Source organism: Amphiura filiformis, chromosome 10 (assembly GCF_039555335.1).
Source record: "Amphiura filiformis chromosome 10, Afil_fr2py, whole genome shotgun sequence".
NCBI lineage: Eukaryota > Metazoa > Echinodermata > Ophiuroidea > Amphilepidida > Amphiuridae > Amphiura > Amphiura filiformis.
In genome coordinates this window covers 10,268,462-10,293,977 of record NC_092637.1, presented here as the reverse complement: position 1 = coordinate 10,293,977, position 25,516 = coordinate 10,268,462, and the positions used below count along the sequence as shown (strand labels likewise).

The following is a 25,516-nucleotide window of genomic DNA, read 5'->3' as shown; positions in this document are numbered from 1 at the left end:
TGCAGTTGGGCACAGTGCTTACGCTAGTTGTGCGCTGTTTAGTTCGTGACTAACGCACGCGTATGTGAATCTACGAGAGCGATAGTTGGGGCGCACACAATAACAAAAGCTAAATAATTTTCGCCTTCTATAAGCCAAACAAACTTAAGGGTGAGGAAATACATTTTTGAGACAGTTTTTTTTTTCATTCGAGTGAAAAGTTGAGGAGGGAGTCAAAGTTAAACTGTCCCGTACGATGTAGCAGGCATTTAAGATGTGGAAAGCCGTGCCTCAAATTTGAATCTATTTCTGAATAGGAAATTCTCCCTGTTGAGTATACCATCATGAATAACTAGTAAAAGATACCAATGTTCAAGTATTATAAAACTTGTATTCACATGTTATAATCACACCATTTTGTAGATGTGCCCTCCCACCTATTCTGCATTGCACGACGAGCATCATAACTAGTAAAAGATACCAAAGTTCCAGTGTATAAAACTTGTATTCACATGATATCATCACACTATTTTGTAGATGTGCCCTCCCACCTATTCTGCATTGCACGACGAGCATCAATGGAAGAAAAGAGTGCCATGATGTCAACATCTACACCAAACACAGCAGATTTAGAGCAGTTCACCACTCAGCTGGATCTCAATGCCCAGATCCTCATGGTGGATTTCTCACATGTGAAGCCCCCGTATTATACCAAAGAAGACATGGTGGGTCAGATGATCTACAAGTTTTGTCATAGTAACGATAGACAACAGCTGCAGCAACATCTTGAAGAAGGTAAGGAAGGGAGGGATGATTGGAAGCAGGAGAGGGAGGGGAGGGAGATTGTGAAGGAATCTTGTTTTGAAGAATGTAAAGAAAGGATGGTTGGAAGCAGGAAGATGGTGGAGAGTGAGGGAGGGAGGGAGGGAAGTAACAATAGACAACAGCTTGTAGCAACAGCTTGAAGGTAATAAGGGATGATTGGGAACAGGAGGGGATGGATGGAAACTTGAAGGGATGGTTGGAAGCAGGAGAGTGAGGGAGGGTATGAGTTTTGGAGGGAGGAAAGAAAGGAGGATTGAAGTTTTGTCACATTTGCAGTATGATCAGGTATGAAAAGAGATGAAAAGAAGGAGGTAGAAGGAGAGAAAGAGAAAAGAATGTTTTGTCAGAATAACAATGGGCTGTTCCATTTGAAATCCATACACCCCTATGGAATACAATTCAAATGGGGTTACCTGAATGGGTGACTCCATTTGAAATCTATATATACCCATAATGTGCCTTTCATAGGGGGTGTGGATTTCAACTAGAATAGCCCACTACGCAACTCTTTACCTGAAGATGCACAATAATTGTACAATAATTACGTTGCACATATAATTGCATTGCACAATAATTTCATTGCACATATGCCAAATCATAATAATGCAGGTTTTCATCACGTTTGTCTGTCTGTTTGTACATTTCAGCTAAGGAGAAAGGTTCCAGTTCTTCTCTGTTATACAGATTCAAGATTTATAACAATGTTACGTGTGTGTGTGATTACTAACACTCGTGTGTGTAGAAATCCACACACAGGCAAACCAGAATTCATGCTAGCTGAGCACTCTGTCATACAGAGGTAAGTGGAGAGACCACCATTTTCATCTACTCCTATTCCAGAAATATGTGACCTGCTCCCACAAAATGAGCATAAAGTCGCCAGGGCACTATAGAAGATACAGTACATTATGACAAAATTCAATAGAAAACATAGAAATTCTAGAGGAAAATTGATCTTTGAAGACCAAAACAAGGAGCAATCCTAACATTGATATTACAACCCTCAAACTCAGATCTGTTCACATTAACAAAGGGCAGTATTCATTGAACAGCTCTTTTCAGAGCCATCGGTAGGCAAAGGCAGCCTACATGTCTCATGCTTGGGAACTTTGTCCTGAAGAAGTCAAGAGCTACTCCTGACGAAAGCTTGACAATTCTAAACTTGTCCGACGGAGAATCCGCTTAAAACTTAGTAATTGAATGGAAGAAATGCATTGTGGGAAGTGTCAGATACTAAATTTTTCGCTTGGAATTTATTTTCGCTAAATTTAAATACCCACAAATTTGACAATTGTAAACATGAATTGCTGGATTAGCGAAATTAAATACCCACGAAAATGGTTGTCATTGGCAATTAGCAAAATTAAGTACTAGCAAAATTAAATTGCTTTACAGTATCTTCTCCTGGCCCTCGCTGGTCCAAGACCAAATATAATTCTGAACCCGTGCCCAAAATCTCATCCCCAAACCTGTGTGCACACAATTAGTAACATTATATTATTTGCATATACTATACAGGGAAGACGGAAGTCACAGCAGTCATGCAAGTACAAGTGGTGTCAGCGACAGCAACAGCAGTAGTAGTAACACCGGGCCAGCACCAGCACCTCATCCCGATTAAAACAATCCATGAACAATGCACCCAGTGCACCCAATCACAAGGGTAATATATTCCAGGCCTTGTTCCCTGATGGGACACAGACGAATAAGACTCTCAAATCCAGCCTCGGACAGATAGATTTACCGACCTTACAGTCCATCATCAGGAAGCAGAAATTACAACAGCAGCAAAAGCAGCAAGGAATGCAATTGAACAATTTAGAGTCACTGAAAAAATCGTCGCTGAGTAACATACTCCAGCAGGGTGGAGGTAATTATAGCGGAGGCGCCGATGCCGGCGGGATGAGCTACCCGGCAACATATGGGAATAATGATAAAGACGGGCCGGTTGAAAAGATGCCCAGATTGGACAGACTATCCCCAGAACAGAACGTCGCGTCGACGACTCTTCAAAGGGCGTCGTCGATGGACGCAGGGGATGACGGGGATGTTTTCCTCCCCAATAAATCTCAGGATGGCGGCACCTTTCGCTCGCAGGATATGGGAAATTCCTCCAAGTCGGGAATGGACGGGGTCTCGTTCAGAAATAACAGTAGTTCAAATCCGAGCCCGGATACTAATGAGGACGATAAGGATTTGGCTAAGAATACACTACTTCAGAAGTTACTTCTTGAAGATATTGAAGGTGAGTGTGACATTGAGACATTGTGAAAGAAGCTGTGTGAGATTGGTAAGTGTATGGTGAGATTGAGACATTGTGAAAGAGTCTTTATGAGATTCAAGCCAGATCTATGTTTTATTGAAACACAAAATTTGTTATACAGCACATCAAAAGGGGGGACTTTGCTGCGGCAAAGTGCTTTCAAGATATAGAAGATTAACAGAGACAGAAAAAATAAGGGAAATAATGTATTTGGGATGCTTTGTCACTTATAAAAAATGAATGCCTTGATCAATTTTAACAAGAGGTGTCATTTTAAAGCTTGCAAAATGCTTTCAAAGCAGAATTACTGACTGAACTCAAAATTGACTTCACCTGCAAAGCCCCCAAGCACCTTTAATGTGCTGCATCACATTTAAGATGAGTCCACTGAATTCTATCACACATTATTATTTCACTTTGTTACTGTTACTGTGTCTCCAACACAGAGAGTGTAGATTACAAATGGAGTCATTCTTTCACATAATCCCATTTGAATTCTCACTCCCTGTGTGGAAGATCTAATTTGCATAGGGGTAGTTTGGATATCAAATATGATCGCCCATAGGCAGGGTTATAGCTAGGCAAATTTTAGTGCCGGGTGAAATTTATATGAATTGGTAAAAAAATTGAAATTTTGATAAGAATTGCTAATTTTTATACTGATTGTTCATTGATTTTGAAACATTCGAGACTGGAGTACCGGGTATTTGGGCTCAAAATTAACTTGAGTGCCGGGTGGAAATTAAGTGTGCCGGGCGGGTCCGCCCGCCACCGCCCAGCATAGCTACAACCCTGCCCATAGGTTATTGTTCTGAAATGTTAGTGTAAAGAAATTAACAAGATCCGATTCAAATCAAGTCTTTCAACGGACCCAAAAATATGAAAAAACAGGGTCGCTGTTTTTTCCCCCAATGTCATATTTTGGTTTATAATATTCAAAATATGTGTTTTATTTATGTTAAGCTGTGGTACAAATACATACAATTGTCAATTACTTACAAAAAAAAGCTTTTTTCGTTGATATCGACTGTAAAATGTCATAAAAAAGAGGATCCTAGGATCATAAAATACTCTGTTTAAAAGCTATAAGATTGATATTGACTTAGCACTGAGTTTTGAATGTTTTTTTGTCATAGCATTTTTGTTGTTATTATTTTTCATAATGTTTTTTATTTATGTTTGTTTCAGGACACAATTTAGCGAAGAAACGCAACAACAACTCGCCTACCTCCTCCACTACCAGTAAACTAGATGGCAGCAAAGCGCCACCACTATGCAAGGACAACAAACAGAAACACGACAAGAAACCGTACGCGAAGGGGCAGAAGGACAACACACCAGGAAATCGACAAGGGAATCAAAGTAGACCTGATCCAAGTAGGGATCCGTTAAGTGCCAGCAATGCTGCAAAAGAGGAGCGCCTTCTTGGGAAACTCCTTGATGGAAACCGCGATGTCTGGTTGGGTAGCAAAATGCTTCCGACGGAACAGCCTGGATTTGTGAGCAGCACAGTGGTATCAACCACAACAGTGCTAAGAACAAAAAGCGAATCGGACGCTGAAAAAGAGAAAGAACAGAGCAACAAATTAAAGCGAAAGAACGTTCTTCTGCAGCAGTTGCTTATGGAGGGACGACGATTCGGCATCGTCACCGACGGATAGCAGTAGCTTCCTCAAGCTTGACGAATCGCAGAACAGTGACAACACCACCAGTCCCACTGTGTCCACTACAAAGCCCAAATTGAACTCGACGCAGCGTGGTGCCGGCAATGAAGGCTTTATGGAGGAAGGTGACTCGAATGGAATCGTGCAGCAGCTGCTCCAGGCAGCTAACGAGATCTCGGATGATATCAACCAACCAAACATGATCGCTGACTTCTTGAAGGAATTGGAACAGAGCCAAACATCAAGTGATGCCGCTCTCATGCAAAATATCCTGGGAGAAGATGGCGGTGGTGGTTCAAATCCGTCAAATGATAATGCCCAGTATGGTAATAACAATAGGGAAAATAAAACCGGAATGTCTAGCGGCACAATGGTTTCTAACACCAACACCACGACAACCACATCCTCACATACGCCCATGAATAGGCAGAACTCTAGAGGGCGTGTTGACAGCACAAACGCGTCTGGGGGTAATCAAGGACCGGTGTCGAGTGCATCAAGTTCTCAGAGCAGTTATGGTTCTAGTCCACTTGAGAGCTTGGGTCGTTTTGGTACGACACAGCCCATCAGTACAGGTGGTCATCCGATGGCACAGATGCAACAAATGGCGCCACCAAACCAGACAGCACCCTCACAAGGTCCCGTACCACACCTGCCGCCATTCCCATCACCATCACCGGTAAGTGCTGGCTGTTACTCGCAATCTTTATGCTTTGTCTTGCTGTGTGTGAGGGTATGTGTCACTTTTCTCAGCAGAACTTAAAAACATGCTTATTCATCTGAGGGAAAAACAAATTCTGATGACCTAATTAGTGCCCCTTCCTAATAAGTGCCCCAAGAATTTTTTATGTTTCCATTGCAATGCAAATTAAATAAAAAAGTTTGCATTTCTGTCTGAGGTTGCCTGTGTTGACACATTTATTGATTTTGACTGGAAATATTTGAAAACAATTCTGAACATTTTCAAAATATGTTTGCAAAAAAATACCAAATTTTTGCCAAATTTTGAAGTTTTTGGTGATACTTTAGGGTCATTTTTAGCCTCCAGAGAAAAAAAGTCTGACTGACCCTACTTGAAAAGTCCATCCTCCCGTAAAACAGGATGTTTTTTTTTTTGCCTTACAATTGTAATATTATTTTTGTAGAATAACCCCATGGAGGAGCAGCAGCTCATGCAGCAATTGGAGCAAGTCCTTACCAGCGACAACAACCTGCTCTCAGAAATCGACGATGCATTAGGCCTCAACTTCTACCCGGACGGCACCCCCATGACACCGACAGCACCAACAGCATCAAGCAGTGGTGGCAGCGGCATGCTACACTCCATGTTGAACAACTCCAGCTCAATGCCGATGAGTTCACCAAGCATGCCTCACATGACATCAAGTCCTATGCCACAGGGTGGTATGGGAGGGTTCCCTCCAGGAGGTCCGGGGGGTATGGATATGCAGCAACAGCATCCAGGGAGTGGTGGCTCAATGATGGGAATGATGGGACCACAAGAGATGGGAGAACCAATGATGAGACCTGGATACAGGCCGCAGCAGCAACAAATGGTAAGCTTATTTGCCTTAGAAGTGATGTAATTAATCGGATTAACTACCATAGCAATAGATGAATACAATTTTGAATATATCGCCCTGCACTACATCATTCACACGGTACAGTAGGCATGATACGACTTTTTTCCCTGAATTTATAGCAATTTGAATAAAAAAGGGCTTTTCAAAAGTGACAAAAATTTACGTTGACTTTTCCGTATGTGTAGAAGCTTGCAGATATTGAACACAGTTTTTACGTGTCTCTTTTTACATAATAGCTAGGAATAAATACCAGACTCATATACCGTAAAGATTCGCCTAATGTCACTATGGGGTTACTTGACATATGGGGAATTTTAGGCACAACCTAAAAGTACACTCCCATATAAGCAAATTAGGTCATCACAGAAACTTTATTCTTGTTGGGATTTCAGAGGAGGGGGCTCTCTATTTGCACATGAAATTTTCCCCAATACAAGGCAAAGGAACCCAAGTGCGCCATTACAGTTTTGGCAGAGAAGAATGACACTTGTTTACATTTTGAGAGGGTGTAGAGTGTAAACATGGAAGTGGGGTTCTGATTTTGCATCAAATCTTTGGTTGGCTTAAATCGGCATCCACAAAGCTCTGCGTATGTCGCTCATTAACAAGGACTCTCGTCATTCTGAGCAAGGGACTGCCGTTCTTCTCGGAAATCTAGTGTAGTTGAATCTTTATTACGGTAGCCCAATATGGCAGGTAATGGGTACAGGGTCAGCCAGGATCATTAACCTCATGAGCACTACCTGCCGATCTAACATTGCCTCTGATTGGTCAATTACATGATATCTTCATTTTAATCACCAATCAGAATTGAGTTTTGCAAATAGTTCACCCCAATTTTTTTGCGTGGTGAAATGTTTCTAACAGTGATGCTGATTGGTCCATTTAATAATGAAAACTCCTTTTTGACCAATAGGCAGGTAGTTCTCATGGGGTTAATGTGTACTTTAGGACACCTCATTCATTTAGATTATTTGATATATGTTACAGCGTTACATGAATCCCGTGCAGCAGCAGCATCAACGTATGTACAACCCCATGAATTCAGGGATGCCAGGACAGGCTCCAGGTGGCCAGAATTTCACTCCAGGCCCAGGCAACATGATGCAGCCTCCGCAACAGGGCAGTCAGTTCAACCAGATGATCCGACAGACACCACAGTATCAGCTACGGCATACGCTGCTGATGAGACGGCGCCACCAAGAGTTAAAACAGCAGCATTTGATGCAGCAGCAACAACAGCAGCAACAACAGCAGCAGCAGCAACAGCAGGAGCAGCAGAGACAGTGGCATTTACAGCAAAGACAGCAGGTATGCGTTAAGTGATAAGAAATATGTGATGCGATCAAGCAAAATCAGTCGGAACTCAGAAATATTGATTTTGAGATATAGCCAAACAAATGGAGCATTTCCCTTTCTTTCCTGATATTTTGGAAACGTTTTAATTGCTCATATCTTTAAACTGGTTGTTCAATTTTAATTAGGGTTTTCTGCAAAATTCAGCTTTGTAAATGCTTTTTACTATCCTAATGAAAATTTAATATTGCCTGAGTTCTGACTGATTTAGCTTGATCGCATCACATATTTGTTTCTTTTGAACCATTTTTGAGTATCGTATAATAGTTTGATGCAATAAACAAGAAAAAGGTAACATTGCTTTATAAAAGGTTTAAAAAAATTAACTAATTTCCTGCACTTTCAGTATCTACATCTGGACTCTTGATGCATTACTTTTTGTTTGTCTCAAGAAACATGAATATTTGAAATGAGCTATTCCATTTAAAATCCACACTCCTCCTTAAAATAACTTACGAAAAAATCTTTTGACATCATTTTTTGCTTGAAAATTAATTTTTTTCTGTATTTCTCAATTTAAACATACAAAATTGTAAAATTGCTTCCAAAAATGAAATGCGCACAGCCTTCAGGAAACAAACTTGTTTTTTTTAGCCTTGAGAGTTTAACTACTTATTCAACTCCTACATGTATTATTCCTAATTTACAGCGACAGCAACAACTGATGCGCTCACAATCCCTAGGTGCCATGCCAGGTGGTCAGCCTCCACAGCAGATGGCCGCTGCTGCAGCAGCAGCTGCAAGTCAGCAGAGTCAGCAACGTATGATGCATCAGCAGCAGCATAAGAACCTTATGATGTTACAGCAGCAACAACAGCAGCAGTCCTTCACTGGTCCACAGGTAATATTATTAGGTGTTTTTGGAAATATAAAAAAAAGAAAGAAAAGTGCAGCAATTTATAGTGCGCTACGCACAGGCACAACTCCTAGATGTTGATCTACAAGCCTCAGCACACTTTAAAGGTTGACGCTGACCACTACGGCCTCATATCATTCCATACACCATTAAACAACAGCACAGGGATTTGCAGCTAAGAAGCGCACACCCTAGACATTCCACAATTCCTGAGTTTCGTATGGGTTACAATCAGAGACGTAGCAGTAAGTTTTTTGTCCAGGCAATTTCAACATAATTTTTAACAGGAGAGCGTACTAACCACCGCCAGGGTTCGTATATACCCACAACCTCTTATAGTCAAACGCTTTATCCATTGAGCAAACTTGACTGCTCAGATAGAGAGTTCAGATGCAAAAAATTATATGCCGTCACTGCCTTTGTTGCTTTTTGTTAATATTGAATATGTATATGAAGAAATATCACAATAAAGGATTTCCCAAATAATAGATGAATAGTTTGTTCATAAAATAGAGTATCTATTAAAATTGACAAAGTACAAACATATTACAGACAATTCTTCAAATAAAGTGTAGATGACAACTCCCCATTCCAGAAAAATGCAGAACAAAATGTTTTGGATTAAAAAGATTATCATCCTGTTTTGCCAAATGAAACATAGCTATATCTTAATCCTTGAGTTAGTTCTAACTGGCAATAAAAGTCAAATTTTGATACTTGTGAAATTTCAGGAAAAAAGGGGCACAAAACTTGCAATTTTGCATGTTTTCTTACAATTGCAGTCACAAAATTCAACGACTTGACACAAGTCTAAGCATTCAAAATCTTCAGTCTAGGCTATGAGTTTGCTTATAATTTCAATGTTTTATGGTAATTTTGATAACTGGTGATAAAATGTATTAGAAAATAGTGATAAAATGTATTAGAAAATGTGTTTTCCAAAAATTAGAATGCATAACCTGAAATTATTCTTAGTACAAGCCTTTGGACATGATTGTCACAACATACGAAAAACACCCTAAAAATATGTTTTTAGCCCGTATTTCCAAAAATTGGCCAAATATTAAAATTCAACTTTTTTTGCGAGTTAGAACTAGCTAAAGGATCAAGAATTAGCTATGTTTCATTTGGTAAAACAGGATAATATTGTTTATATCCCAAGATATTAGTGCTTTATTTTTCTGGAATGGGAAGTAGTGTCAATGTGATGAATGTTGCTGTAGGGATACTACACAACAATCCCAAGTTGGAGCCAGACGCATAGGGAATGGGTTTAACCAGAACTTCGTTTAACTCTTCGCATTTCTGTATTGTATTTTTAAGCAGGTGGAGAACACGATATTGAATCAGGTGGACCCGCAAGCCTTCCAAGATAAACTAAGCGACATCCTGAATCCATCTCAAGGGGGCGCTGCACCCAATGTAACAATACAGGTAGGTCAAGAGGCCGTTGCAGGTTCTTTGTAAATAGTTACCGAATTCATCCCAGGGTGCTTAACAAAAACCAGACCTGCCAACCTACCAAAGTCAAAAATAGGGACATTGAGACTAAAACCTTGTAAATGTATACAAACCTGGTGCCGACAAATTCAATGACTTGGGGTGTGCAATACTTTCAGTATTCAGAAGGTTTTGCAGGTCGGAATGCTATAGCAAATTTTCAGAAAGCAGGACTGTCCCTCTTTTTCACTTTAATAAACCCCAAATGAGGGACAGTTGGCAGGTCTGAAAGTCATTTAGGACAGTCTGAATTTTTCCTTGGAGTGAGAAACTATTTACTATACTTATATCACCTGCTGGACTGTTTAGGGCACCATCTGTTTACACTTCCCATAATGCATTTCTCCCATTTTAATTTCCTGTACTGATTTGCTATCTAGTACAGTACAACATGGGTCAATATTAGTAAAGAAATGTACCTCAAGGAGTAGAGTGCATCTAAAACTTGCAGAATATGATTATTTCCTGTCTGTCGACCCATGTTTAACCAGTCTAATCTCAAAATGAAAACAAAGGGAACCTGTATAAATTACTGGGAGTGTAATTTGATAAAATGGGATGATATATCATTTTGCAAAGGATTCTGGGAAGGGTAAGATATCTTCCCTGATTCAAGATGGCATCACTGCAAAACAAACCACTCTGGATGTTTAGATTAAGGACATTCTTCTTATTAAGAATGCAATTTTGTGTGCTCTTGTGTCCCCCCCCCCCCAAAAAAAATACTGTGAAAACATCGCTATCTGATCCCTTAACACTTTATAAACAGTATACCTTTTTGTTAGGGAATCATTGCAACCTTTTGAGGAGGAAATTCATCCGCAGAACTGCTCCCAAAATAACCTTTCTAGGACAAACACCAGCAAAAATTGGCAATTTCGGCCCATAATGAACCTGAAATTCGTAAAAGAAAAGACAAAAATAAGATGCACACAGCAATTTTTGGTTGATTTTGTCCTAGTATTTAGAGCCAGGAAACTTGCTCTCCCTCTAGTCAGTAAGCCATTGATTATAATTATTTTAATTGTGCACATTCTTAAAATTTGCAACATTTCTTTTTTCTTTTTCAAAAAATAAAAGAAGAGAAAACATTCTGCCGTTTTGGACTTTGTTGTTGTCTTACCATTTTCCCCCTTGATTTTCATTTTCAGAAACAACCATATGGAATGGGACCTGGAAATAGGCCTATACCACAGCCTGGAGGTCAGATGATGGGTCCAGGGCCGGGGCCAGGTCCAGGTCCAGGGCCAGGTCCAGGGCCGAGGGGCCCACCTGGCCCATCACCGGGTATGCCGCAGCAATACCCACAGAACCCCAGCATGGGAGGTCAGTTTAATCAAATGATGCCTCAAAACCGACCAAATTTCCCAGGTGGCATGTCACAAGGAGGTGGCGGTGGCATGGCACCTAACTCTATGCAGTATCCAGAATTTGGTGGAAACATGGGTTCGAATCCAATGAGTGGTGGTGCAGGTGGCATGGGTTCGAATCCAATGAGTGGTGGTGCCGGAGGAGGAGGTAACATGATGCAAGGTGGTATGATGGGGCCGCACCATTCTAACATGATGGGAGGACCTAATATGCCTTCAGCTTCTGCTATGGGCAGAAACACAGGAATCAACCCCAACATACCTCGGCCAAATTTACTGGCCTCACAAAATGTGGGTGGGCCGCACGGACCAGGTCATGGACCTACACCGGGACATTTGACTCGCTCTATGAGCATGCCGGTAGGTTCACCCATGGGACCTGGGAACTCTATGAGTCCAAACCAATATCCCATGCAAGGAAATACAGGCGGTGGGCAATTTACAAATCTACAGAGTGTCCGAGGAGGAACCCCGAATCAGATGATGACCCGCATGCCGAACAGCAACATGCCCTCGCAGAATACATCAATGGGGATGTCAAATCAAATGACGTCGAACACTTCCATGTCACAGTCATCATCTATGGGCAACAGATGGGGTGGTGGTAGCGCAGTGTCCACCGCTGGACAGACAACACAGCAAGGCCAGATGTACCCTACGCCTGTGACGACCCAAGCGCCCTCTATGGGTCAGGATATGTTTCCTGGTCCTGGGGGTAGCGGTGGAGTGAATTGGGGTAATGAGTATCAGGGCATGATGGGACAGCAGCAGAGGGGACCTGGTAATCAGAATGCACCAGTTACTAGTCAGGTAAGAGGCAGTATGACAACTATACCATTTTTCACCCTGATGTGGCAATGATGTCAGTGCACAATTCATTGGGCGCAGCCTCAAATTGCTATCATTCACTCAAAGCGCTGATGTACATACGCACATAGATGCGCGAATGAAACAGTTGCTTCAACGCATTGACATTACTGCCACTGTGTGCTGATAAATGGTAGAGCAGTATGTGCACAAATAAAGCTGACACACAAGAGGAATTGGTATGGGTTCTATAAAGGAGACACCATGACTTTATATAAGGGACAATGGGACAACATTTATGCTAAAACATGTTTTCATATTATTAACTTTTAAGTCACAACCTGCAAGACCTAATATAAATGTGATGGAAATAATTGGCTTTATTGAAAAATTTCCTATTAGATCAATGTAATAATGTTGAGAAGTACATTACAGTTGCTAAGTTAAATGGCTAAAACTGAAAAAATATGTGACACGATCAAGGGAAATGAGTCGGATGTCGCTAATATTGATTTTGAGATATTGGCAAAGAAAGTGTTAAAATTCTTTTGTTTTATATTGTTTTCAGTGATTGAAAAATTGATGTAACTTTGCAAAGAAAAGTTGTATCAACATGGGGTTTTCAGTTTCTGAAAGCTCTAAATGTTCTTGTTAGAAACATAAGTAAAACTAATTTTCGACCAGGGTCGACATGTGACTCGTTCCTCTTGATCATGAATGTCACATATGGTCCCTGCCATCCCACTCGCCTTGCAGTCTCCCAGTCTAGAGTTTGTTCAATTTATATAAGGCAAAACACTGTGTATTGATATAGAATGGCATGCACACAGTCATGACCATTATTTGGAATCAGCATGAAAAATGCATTAAAATGAGTACAAACAAGCCTAGTATTGGTTCAGTGGTTCATAAGATAGCTCTTAATATTTTGAGAAAATATCTCAAAACTCTTTATGTTGAAGCCTATAATGCAGAGCATTAATGCCGACTTCTATTGATAATAACTCTCTCATGTTTCTTTCTTTTCTTACAGACTTCCTTAACCCCTTCCTCCAATAGCAGTATGCCCAATAACCCCAACATCCCCACCCCAACCAATATCCCCACCCCCGTCAACCTACCGCCGGTGTCTAGCTCCTCCCGGGCCAGTCCGGGGGTGTTTCCTCCGCACACACCCGGTAGTGGTGGTGGTGGAGGGGGAGGCCCAGGAGGGGGAGGACCAGGAGGAGGGAGCGATAACCACTGTGGACCATCAGAGTTGGATATGCTTGGGTTAACAATGGAGCTTCTTGATCAGAGTAAGTACATGATCTGTAAATTATAGGTTTAAAATAAATGCGTATCACTTATTTTGAAATTGTACAAAATAATGCATGCGTACTGAGATGTTGATGGGTCTAATGCAGGAGTTCCGCAGGGGGGAGTGCATTAGATGCATCAACATATCAGTACAAGTGCATTATTTTGTACAATTTCTCGAAAGCAACTTTAAGTGATACGCATTTATTAACCTATTTCATACACGATTTGATTAAAAATGTAAGCAAATATAAATGCAAGAAATATGATCGCGTCCAAATGCACTGTGCGTACAACGCGGAGTGGGCGCTTGTGCAATTATACAACATTTATGCATCGCTAGTAATTTAGTAACTAATGCTCTGATTGGTTCTCACTATCTAGGAGTGTACGAAAACAATTTCATTCATCTGAAAGGGACAGTCAATGAGTTGCCGACCCAGAACAACTTGAATTTTGGAAAGAGTGAACAGTTAATAAAGTTATTTTTACATGGTAAATCATGATGAAATTTTTACGATTTAAGATATTTGACATAAAAAGTACACAAGTGTATTGATATTAATGTGTACATCAATCATGGCAACTTCCTGAAATGGAAACCAAAGGTTGTTATTAACCTATGACCTCTTGAGGTGATATCACCTGAGGTGGAAAGTTGGAGGAGCACATCCATTTCTGCATATTGATATACTCTGCATGGTTAATGGACAATGGTAGGGTAAACCAATACAGCTCCATCAAGACTAATATGAAAGTGTGATTATTGTGCACAGATATTACAGGCAGTCCTAATCAGGCAGCCAGCTCCACCACCAATCCCACCAGCCAACCAGATAGCACCAGTACAAGCCAAGCAGAGCAGTATAAATCTATAGTAGAGAGTTCATCCAGGGAAGAAGCCAGGCGCAGATTTCAGGTACGTCTCTCTAGTGTCTATTAGAATAGACCTTTTCAAATCAAGATCAGGCCCGTAAAACATGTTTTTTTTTTTCATTGCCTCATCGATTTCTGGGTAAAATTTGGTCTCATTTGCACAGTTTAAATCCTTTTGTAACTTTGATCATAGCTGCACTATTATTTGGTGGTGTTGAAAGTGTTTTTGGCATTCCGGAAGGGTACTGGACAAATATAACCTGGGCTACCCTATTCAAAGTGTCGGGCATTTTTTTGGTGGCATTTTGTTCGCATTTTTAGAAACAAAGAGTTGTTTGTGGAACATTAGCATTGGTCCCTGGCTATAGGTATTGTTAATGTGGATCTTTGCAATCATATTTTCAGAATTCTTAATGCTTTATATTTGTGTTCAATTTTGTGTGTGTACTTAACTGTGGAAGAACAACTGTATTTGTGTTTAATCTGATTTTTACCATATACATTAGGGAACAAACCAAAAGATCGATGACGTCCTATAAACGAAACTAGTTTCGTTTAGGGGGGAGGGGGTAAAAATACTTGATTACGTTTGTACAAAAACATCGGTCTGAAGAATGTGTCATTATTATTATTGTGTCAACATTTTCAACATTTCATTATTACGTTTCTGACAGGGAGGGAGGGGGTCGGCTGAGAAACGAAACTAGTTACGTTTATAGGACGTCATCGATCTTTTGGTTTGTTCCCTGACAAATGAAGTTTTGAATGAATGTATGAAATGGTCATTTGAGGTCAACTTGTAAAATAGGGTGAAAATGAAAAAAAAATCTTTGTAATTCTTTTACACTTTTACTGGGATCACTGAATGGGCCTTTAATTAGAATCACACCAAAACAAAACTTGTATTAATTCTGGTCCCAATTTCCCACCACAGGATTTCTGCAACATATCCGGAGCCAGGGAAGCGCCGGACGCCACCACACGAGCCACCAATCTCTTTCGTAACCAGTTGTTAAATAGTACCCCCAAGGACGGACCACAAGGTGCCTCCAAGCCCAATATGCCTCATGGGTCTCAGCAACAGCAGGGACAGCAACAGCAACAGGGACAGTATAAACAGCAGCAGCAAGCAAAGCCCAGCTCTTCTCAAGGACAGTATCCAGGGCAACCAAGACCTGATGATCACCAGGTATGTCAGTCAATGCTCATATGTGATGTGATCAAGCAAAATCAGTCTGAAGTCGGAAATATTGATTTTGAGATATACATACGAAAGCTTATTCTATTGTTTTGGAAGCTTTTTAACTGCTCATATCTTTTGAAATGGTTGTTCAAATTCAATGGGGTTTTCTGCAAAATGTAACTTTGCAAATTAATGCTGTTTACAATCCTATAAGAAACTGAAAATTGATTGTCCGACTTCAGACTGATTTAGCTTGATCACACCACATATCATGTATCATGTTCTGGGACAGGGTCTTAGCTAGAAATTGAGGTTTGCCCATCATTTGAATATAATTGCCCATTCAAATAACTGGACCTTTTAATCTTTTAAGTAGACCTCTACAGCCCATTGGGGGTTCAATAAGTTCACATATGTGTTGCTATGGCCTTGTTTTGCAAATCTAGTCGACTAAAAAGATATCAATCACCTTTCTCAACACCTACAATTAGTATGTAACATTCTTATTCAATGGGTGCGTCTTGTAAAGAATTCACGTAATTTGATTGGTTTTCTGGTGTATAATATCTCACAATAGTTGATAGTGATATTAGTCAGGGCGCACGCCGCCACGCAACGGCGTCACGCGTGTTGCTCCTCAATGATCGCATACGATAATGCGTTCGCGTAATACACGTATGGCGAGAACTAAGAACGCGATTAATGGCTTAGATGTTCGTGATGGTTTCGTTCATTTAAAACAACAGGGATGTCCTCACAAAAGTAACTTAATTTTTTTCTTAAAAGTTTTTCTCGCACAAATTACATTAAAACTGAATAAGAATGAGAATAAAAGATAGGATTTTGTCTTCCGCCTATCCAATATCGTGTCATAATGGATGGGCTGGCCAATATTTGCAGCCGGCATCCACTACGATAAAAATATTGGCCAGCCCATCCATTATGACACGATATTGGATAGGCAAAAGACAAAATCCTATCATTTATTCTCTAATTATCTGTCACAGACATTAATATTGCCAGTCACAGGAGCAAATTGTCTAAAATGACGGGCAGACGGGGCTAGCTATACACTGCCCTAGGATCTCACAAATTGAATTTATACTTGAGCAGAAAAGCGATTGTCGCGCATGCTCTATGTTTACTTCCGTTTTCAGAAGTAAGAAGGACCCGCGCTCCCTATGGCTCGCAATTGTCCATATTATTTTCAGATTTGTTTTGGCAAGTCACTGGCATCACTGCATGGGCCACAGTGGTCAGCGTGTTTCTGCAAAGCGCATTAATCTTATGTAATTGGGCTAAATCTGTGTTGATAATAATATTGAATATTATTTTATTTTTCTCCGCAGCAAAATCAGGACAATCAAGATCCGGATGCAAAGGGAAACAGTTTATTACAAAAGCTCTTACTGGAGTAAACATTTACAAACAAATCACTAGCCAACATGACTCATAAACCTGCCTACCAGTGGTCTTTGAAACAAATAGATATATATTAAAGGTCAAAGTTCAACTAAAAGGGACCAACAAGAGCTACAAGAAACTGCCTTGGCAAATGACAGCGAAAGACAATCGTACACAAAAGAGAAAATGATGACCGGAAAGAATAGAGGAGAGATGTAGGGAGGAGAGACATAGGGTGGTGTTTTTTCAAGACATCCCTCACAATTTGTAGTTAATGTGTTGCTGATTTTGGACTTCAGTATTTGTAAAATGGAAACCTAAGTGTTTCTAGTTTGTGTAAAACAAAAACAATGTTTATATATATAAATATATATATTTGTAAATAGTTATAATCTTTAATGTGCTTTTTTCCTCCACCGATGGTATATCATGTGGCTGTTTATCAAGCATCTTCTTGAGTGCAAATTCATTGCAACTATGATGGCATTAAAATTGACTAAATTTATTTTAATTTTTCACATAAATTATTGAAAGAAAGACCATCTGATACTGAGCATATTAGGCTATTGCTGTATAGTCTGTATGCCTTCCACAAGGCAGTAAAGTAAAATCAAATTTTGTGATTTTTTTTTGTTCAAAATTGCTCATTTTTTGCTGTTATGCCAGTTGGATTCCGTACATAATTTGCTTTCTGAAAATATATACCTATTTATACATTAGTAATCATCATTTAGAGATACAATGAAAACAACATCTAAATTAATGCTTTTAGGAAGGCATACAGACTATAGTTAACCCCCTGAGCACCACCTGCCGATCTAACATTGCCTCTGATTGGCCAATTACATGATATCTTCACTTTAATCACCAATCAGAATGGAGCTTTGCAAATAATTCACCCCAATTTTTTTGTGTGGTGAAATTATTGTAACAATGTTGCTGATTGGTCCAATTGATAATGATAACTTCTCTTTGGCCAATCGGCAGTTAGTTTTCATGGGGTTAAAATCCATACATATATATGACCTTAACCGCCCACTCAGGGAGTGTGAATTTCAAATGGGGTTACATTAAACAGTGATTCCATTAAAATCTTTACACCCTGTTTAGGAGATTAAGGTCATGTTTTCCATGGGGATGTATGGATTTCAACCGGAATAGCCAATATTTAACAACTAGTAGTGCACTTAAGTTGCAATTGCTAGACTCCTCAGCTGATGAGAAACAGACTCAACAAGATCACAATTATTACAAAAATAGTGAAAACAATTAGCGTTGTACAGTTTTGTACATATTTGGGTAAAGAGTGACTTGTATGGTTGCATAGAGCTTGCACTCATGTAACGATGCTCGCAATTGGCTTGAAAATGTAAAGCTGTCCGCTTACGACAAAGAGATGTATCTTAAATGTTTGTATCCAAAGGGTAAGCTTTCTTAAGCTGCTAGATTGCCATCTTTATTTCACAGATACATTGCATGGATATGGAAACTGTCATTTAATTATATTCGTCATTAACATATTTGGCAAATTGTTATGGTGCCCTAAAGTGGGAAAAATGGAAAGGTTGGGTCGGTCGGTCGATTATCTTTTTTTTTTTTTTTACGTTCAGTTTTTAAAAATCCTCACTAAATAATGCTTCTTCCATTACTAGGGACATTTGTCAATTTTGACTACTGTATACTAGTTGGATAATCAATTTAAAACTAGTCTTTCAATAAAATATGAATTTGAAGTGAAAAACATTGTTTTTTTAACATATCTGTAAAAATCGTCATTAAAAAAAACCCTTTTTTGCCTTGATTTGGTAAAGGTTGACAGTTTCGACACAATTCTGTAACCTTGGTCACAACAAATTTGTAAGAAAATTTTATCCATGAAAAAGTCCTCCTGTGGAGTCTGTTTAACCGTGATTATGTATGATAAGGATTGATGACAGTTTCCAACCCAGTGGGCTATTCCATTTGAAATCCATACACCTATGGAAGACATGACCTGTAATCTTCCACACAGGGGTGTAGATCTCAAATGGAGTCACCCATTCTGGTACACCCTGTTTAAAATTCACACTCCCTGCATGGAGGATTAATGTCATGTCTTCCATAGGGGTGTATGGATTTCAACTTGTGTAGCGTATTATGAGAGCAGCCATTTAAGATACAGTCTTTGAGCGTAGAAGGGCAAAAAGCAAACATGTATATAAGATAAGATGTCAAAAACAGAATATAAAGCTGGCCCTATCAATTTAAACCAAGCAAGATGTATTATATTAAGTCAGAGATTTTATAAGAAAGCAAGGTTTGTTGATTAAGGGCCTTATATTGATTCACAAAATGCTCCCATTTGAATTTTTGATAGCAGCAAAAGAAACCAATATATTAGGCTATTCCATTTAAAATCCACACTACCCCTGTAGAAGATTTAGGAAGTATCTTCCACAAGGGGAGTATGAATTTCAAATGGAATGAGCACATTAGCAGCTACATTTAAAACTCACCCTCCCTCTTTGGAAGATTCAGTTTGAATCTTTCTCAGAGGGTATATGAAATGCTAATAGAGCTGCTTAATGTGTTCATTCCATTTGAAATTCATACTCCCCCTGTGGAACATTTTGGGGCAGTGTGGATTTTAAATGGAATAGCCCATTGCTCACAAGGCGACAAAAAAACCCTAACCCAATCCAGATTTTACGATTTGGGAATTTATATTATTATTTTATTTTATAGCTGTATTCAAGTAAACACAGCTGTTTATTGGACAAGTTGATTGATTTTTGAGTCATTTATTCTCTTCCAGAAGAAAGAAAGTCATGACTTGTTTTTTTTTTTTGGTTTTGGTTATTTTGTCGCATGAAGGGAGAATTTTATCCCTTGAAATAAATATCTAGTAGAAATAGAACAAGATCAGTCAGTTTTGAAAGTGAACAGTTTGGTTACCATAGTAACAAAAAGTGGATGACTTTCTATAGTCTGTTCAGTTTAAGTTGATAAATGATTAATGGACATTGTATGACAGCTGACATATTCTAACGACAACGGAATAAATGTAAAGCGCTTTGATACACATGAAATGCTAACATTGATTTATTTTGTAAGAAAGATAAACAGGTGTGGGTCTTTGTACTTGTGGCCCTTGAACATGTTTAAAAAAAACTACCAAGAGGTTATATAGGAGATTTTACCTTAAACATGTTCAGGGGCCAATGTCACAGGAGGTTTTTCCTGCCATAACAACTGAACAGAGTAGAGTGAAATATTTGCATAATTTGTAATAATGGCTAGATAGAACCCATAATGCCGTACATAGCTGGATTTTGTGACAAAGTGTGTTTTGAATTGTATGTTTAGAAGCATGGAGTGTGTACAGATTGATTGGGGAAATAAAATAATTTGTAGACTTTTGGGAGGGTTTGTGTATTAGGTATTAAAGCCATAAGGTATAAAAGTTTCTTTTTCAGATCCAATTACAGGCATGAACATTTTCAGCATTTTTGCTGATTTCAGCGTTTTTTGTTATTGTTTTCAGTGTTTTTCCGCCTATTTCTGAATCAAATTCACAGAAAATATTTAAAAAACATGATTTTCAGTGGTTTTTTTCCAAGACCAGTTTTCATGCCTGCAATTATTATGGTACTTTCATTTCAATTCCTATCAGGAATCTTGATCACTCTGTTGTGGTGTTTCTAGATGTTTGATGAAACGGCAACATGGTTTGGTCTTTTCCAAACTTCCTGGTTTCATCAAACATGTCTGCAAAAGTGTCGCAGTTAAATTTGACATTGTATCTGACCTTCGTTATCTGTCGCCCACTTTGCTTTCTGTTGTGAAATTTGGCGGTAAAGGCCGACACAAACGTAAAATTTTCTCGGTTAATCTGAATGTTGACCACTGAGTGTGTCAGTATACCTTCTATGTGCATACTTTGCCTACATACTAGTACATGAATCTTTTCTTTCCTTTTCTTTGCACAGTTGGGGGAGAAATAGGTAACGAAGGGATAACAATTTTAAGCTTTATTATATTTGATCACTTGCTCATATTTTGAGACATAATTTACTCAGTCGTTGACCTGAGTTAACCCCCCTGAGAACTACCTGCCGATCTAACATTCCCTCTGATTGGTCAATTACATGATATCTTAACTTTAATCGCCAATCAGAATGGAGCTTTGCAAATAATTCACCCCAATTTTTTGCGTGGTGAAATTATTCTAACAAGGTTGCTGATTGGGCCAATTGATAATGAAAACTTCTTTTTGACCAACCGGCAGGTAGTTCTCATGGGGTTAACATACTGAGGGTGTCATTCAGCTCTGCTTTCTAAGTTGTGTATACTTTGCTTTCATAGTAAATAAGAACTTTCTTTTCGCTGCACAGTTGGGAGAGAAATAAATAATGAAGGGACAAAAAATGTAAGCTTAATAAGCTTATTTGATCACTTGCACATATTTTATGAAAACAACATGGCTTCCTTTTTTATTTGTAGTCAGTCTCCCACCGTGTAGTTCTTAAGCTTTATTATATTTTCAATCATACTTTTTTTTAGATTACTAGTTGTAGAGTTCATTGGAAAAAATGTCAAATTTGATCTAAAGAATTGGCATAGCTTGGTCATCCTGGATGAAATTTGATACATTTTCTAATAGAAGTTTTAGTATCACCTGTTTGTTAGCGCTCATATGGAGCCAAAGCTCTATGACAGTTGCTGGGTGTATTGAAGGCCACATGCCTGACTTAACTAAAACTAACGGATAATAACTTGAATGTGTCCCTGTCAAGCCTTCACAAGGGCCAGAATAGGTCTACTCGCTAAACCAACCCTTTCTGAATTTTTCACTCAGCCTAGTACAGCTATAGCAGTTTTGTGGTGCACTGAAGGCCATGTGGCCTTCTTGAAATGCTCCATGAAATATGTCAACTAAACATCAGTTTTGGTAAATTTTTGAATAAATTAATTTTCTTGTGTGTTCCAAGAAAGATCACAAGAACTGAAACATATTTTTTCTCATACTTTAATATCTTCAATTTTGTAGTATATGTGTTCCAGATATTTTCGTCTGATGCTTGTAGTCATTTATCTGCCATTAATGATTTTCTTTTTTTTTTTTTGCTGGAGATGTCATTGCTATTACATACCAGGGTGTTTGCTAGCCACCCATCATTTTGGACAGGCAGTTTGCTATTGGGACATATGCTATTCTAAAAATAATGCTTCAAAAAGTTCTGTGAACTCAAAACCAGACCAGACTAATAAATCAAGGCTATTGCAATAGCTATTTGAACTGAGTTAACCCCCAGAAGGGGCAGAGATCTGGTTTTTGTTTTCAGCGTCAAATTTTGGACAGGCTGCTGCGGTGAAAATGATGGACGCTTGTCAAATCCTACCTAAGACCTGTTACATACCTGTAATATTTTTCTTCAAGTATTTTATAGATCATGTGACATGATCTGATCCAAGACCAAAGTTGGCAATAATGAAATTGTGATAAACATTTGACAGAGAGAAGAAGAAAGAACATAATAGAAACAGACTGTAGCCATTTTGCAAACTGCCTCCATACAGGTTAGCCTAATATCAAGATAGATTATACAGCTTACGGAGTAAAGCTGTCTAATTCCTCAATGAAGTTTTGACAATAGGCTAATTTTGTGTATAATTACATTTGTGAAGCTTGCACACAGTTGGCCTAGTGTATTAGGCTATTCCAGTTGAAATCCATACCCCCTATGGAAGACACAACCTTAATCTCCTACATAGGTAGTGTGAATTTCAAAATGGCTGAGGTGCTTGCTTCATGAAGGTTTATTATGCCAACATGTTCCACATGAGAACCAAGGGAGAACAGTGCCAGTGCATTGATTGGTCACCCCAGCTTAAATAAGAAATAAATAAATGGGCAATCTGCAGTGATGTGTCAATGCTGTGAACTCCGTTTGGCAGCTATCCATCCATCATTTGAGAAATATGTACAGCATATAATTATACACCATAACCTGAGGTTCTCAATATGTGCAGTAAACATAGCAAAACAAGGTGTATATCGTCCATGTGCAGAAAAATACCTCCTGTGTGTCTTTGGCCCCTGAACATGTTTAAAGCAAAACCTTCTATTCGCAGTTTTGTTTTAAACATGTTCAAGGGCCCAAGACACATAAGCTGTTTTTCCTGCACATGGACCTAAAAACCCTCAAACACAGATCTTTGAAATCAATTTAGCCCGTCATGGCTTACAAGCAAATAATGTAATTAAGAACTCCTGTCATAACCCCCCCCCCCCAGTTTTTGGTGGCATAGCAGTGGCAGGCAATTATTGTGTGTTGTGTACTTAGACATTGTAATCTTCTTATTTGTGTGTATCTCTTTGTTTTGTTGATGTGTATTCTTAAAATAGTACAATGGGTAACCAACAATGGGTGACACCACACGACAGGTCTGATCCGCATCATTCACTAGGATCCACAACATGCTCATCTATCAGGGCAAAATTCTTTGACCCCAATACATTTGTACATTCATTGAATGACCTCTGAAAATTTGGGTACAAAAACACCAGGGCCTAGATTTTGTCTTGGTTTGCGAGAATCTAAAATCCATCATAGTCACTGCACTTACTGTATGATACATTGAGAGCAGGGGATTCTCGCAACCAAATCTTACGAGAATTGATTCTGTGATTCTCGTTGAAATCTAGGCACTGAATGCGATCATTTCCCAGATGGTTCGCATTGCCGTGTAGACAGGTGTTATACTTGATGCAGATCTGACTTCCGTGTGGAGTCGGTCCTTATTATATGTGATGTGGTATATCAAAAAGAGACACTTTTGGGCAGGATCGTAAATGGAGAAAGAGGCAAAAATCTGCCATGGGGTGATTTTGTCACAATTTGGGATTGTTGCAAATTTGTGATGTTAATAATGTTCAACATAATTGTCTGATAGTCTCAGACTGGAATATAACTGGCATCTTGTATTTTTTCAGACATTAGATGTTAATAATGTTCAACATAATTGTCTGATAGTCTCAGACTGGAATATAACTGGCATCTTGTATTTTTTCAGACATTTTGAAAGGTCATTCCTACTCTCAACATTGTCAATAATATTTTTAAAGGCTGATATCTCAGTTTCCAATTTTATATACCATTATCGGCAAGTTCCTCTTTAATCGATACTTATACCATAACTTACGAACTCAATATCGTCGCTTAGGAATGTCCGATTTCATTGGGGAAAACAACATTGTGGAGCAAAATATCTCTATATTTAAGATATGTTAACCACTCAAAATGGATAACCTGCCCAAAAGTGTCTCTTTTTGATATGCCATGTCACATATTAGTCAGTTGTGTTCTGTAGATCCATCCAGCCAATGGAATGCTTCATTTTTATGAATCTCGGAAACACTGTATAGCGGAAAATTTTCATGTTGTTTTATTTTTAAGATTTAAGGTGGATCATGGGTTTTTTGGGTCCATGTTAAGTTTTGAAGAATCATAGTATAGTTTACAAGACGAAGGGCCTGTTTTACAAAGGACTGACTGTCCATCTTGTTTGAATTAATAAGATTTTGTATGATAAATCAAAACATATGTTAGTTTTGGATAAATACGTATATACATGGCTAATCTTACTTTTGATTCAATTTGATAAATCAAACATAATATCAACCATAAGTTGGTGTGAAATGGCCCTCAGCTGCATTATTTCTTTGAAATCTGAATTCATCAGGACATGTAAGTTATATCCACTCAAATTATATTATTTGGACGTCATATTGGACATCATCATGAAGTTGCCTTCATTTATCCATCTGATGTTCTTAATAACATACACATATACACACCCAACACTGACACATTTCTCTCAGAATCAATAGCATGTAGATGTAAAGGCACCCCTACATACTCACACAACCCCCACCATCCTACACCTCCACCGCCTCTTGTACCATGTATTGATTGGGGACACTTACCTAAAATAATCCAAAGGGAACTCACAATTCTAGCCTAAAAGTAAACCCACCAATTGACAGGCTGCACCAATCAATTAAGGACCTGAAATACATTCTTATTCCTTATAAGGTGTCATTAATTATTGTTGATGTGAATCCTTATCCCCACATCCATCCCCAGTTCCCACACATGTTATGCCCACCCCAACACACATGCCCACCCCGCACACATTATGCCCCCCCCCACACACATTATGCCCACCCCCACACACATTATGCCCACCCCCACACACATTATGCCCCCCCACACACATACCCACCAACCACACACACACTTTATTAAATTTCTCAACATTTTGATCAAATTACTATAGAGCAGTTTTCATTTTCTCTGTTGATGCTCAAGTTGCCATAGCATGGATTCTCTCAACTTATTTGTAGGCCAAATAGATTCATGCATGTTGTGTTCCAGATATTTTCGTCTCAATGCTTCTTTGTTAATAGTTTCCTTTGCATGAGGTGAAAGAACGAGACATAATGAATGTATTGTACAGGAAAAAAATATTTAAGATGTGATCGATATATCAATGGGGAATGATTTTG

General features: G+C 39.0%; 1 protein-coding gene across 1 annotated transcript in view; it reads left to right on the top strand.

The window, feature by feature from the left end:
• Positions 1-24,100, top strand: part of LOC140161646 (uncharacterized) — a 39,788-nt gene extending 15,688 nt beyond the window's left edge. The window contains 15 exon segments of the mRNA XM_072184946.1: positions 517-774; positions 1,452-1,513; positions 1,515-1,603; positions 2,391-3,049; positions 4,256-4,683; positions 4,685-5,410; positions 5,877-6,287; positions 7,305-7,625; positions 8,320-8,511; positions 9,853-9,960; positions 11,178-12,206; positions 13,237-13,501; positions 14,279-14,421; positions 15,313-15,567; positions 16,911-24,100. Of these exon segments, the coding sequence (XP_072041047.1) occupies positions 517-774; positions 1,452-1,513; positions 1,515-1,603; positions 2,391-3,049; positions 4,256-4,683; positions 4,685-5,410; positions 5,877-6,287; positions 7,305-7,625; positions 8,320-8,511; positions 9,853-9,960; positions 11,178-12,206; positions 13,237-13,501; positions 14,279-14,421; positions 15,313-15,567; positions 16,911-16,979 (5,015 nt within the window). The 3' untranslated portion in view covers positions 16,980-24,100.
• Positions 24,101-25,516: the final 1,416 nt, after the last annotated feature.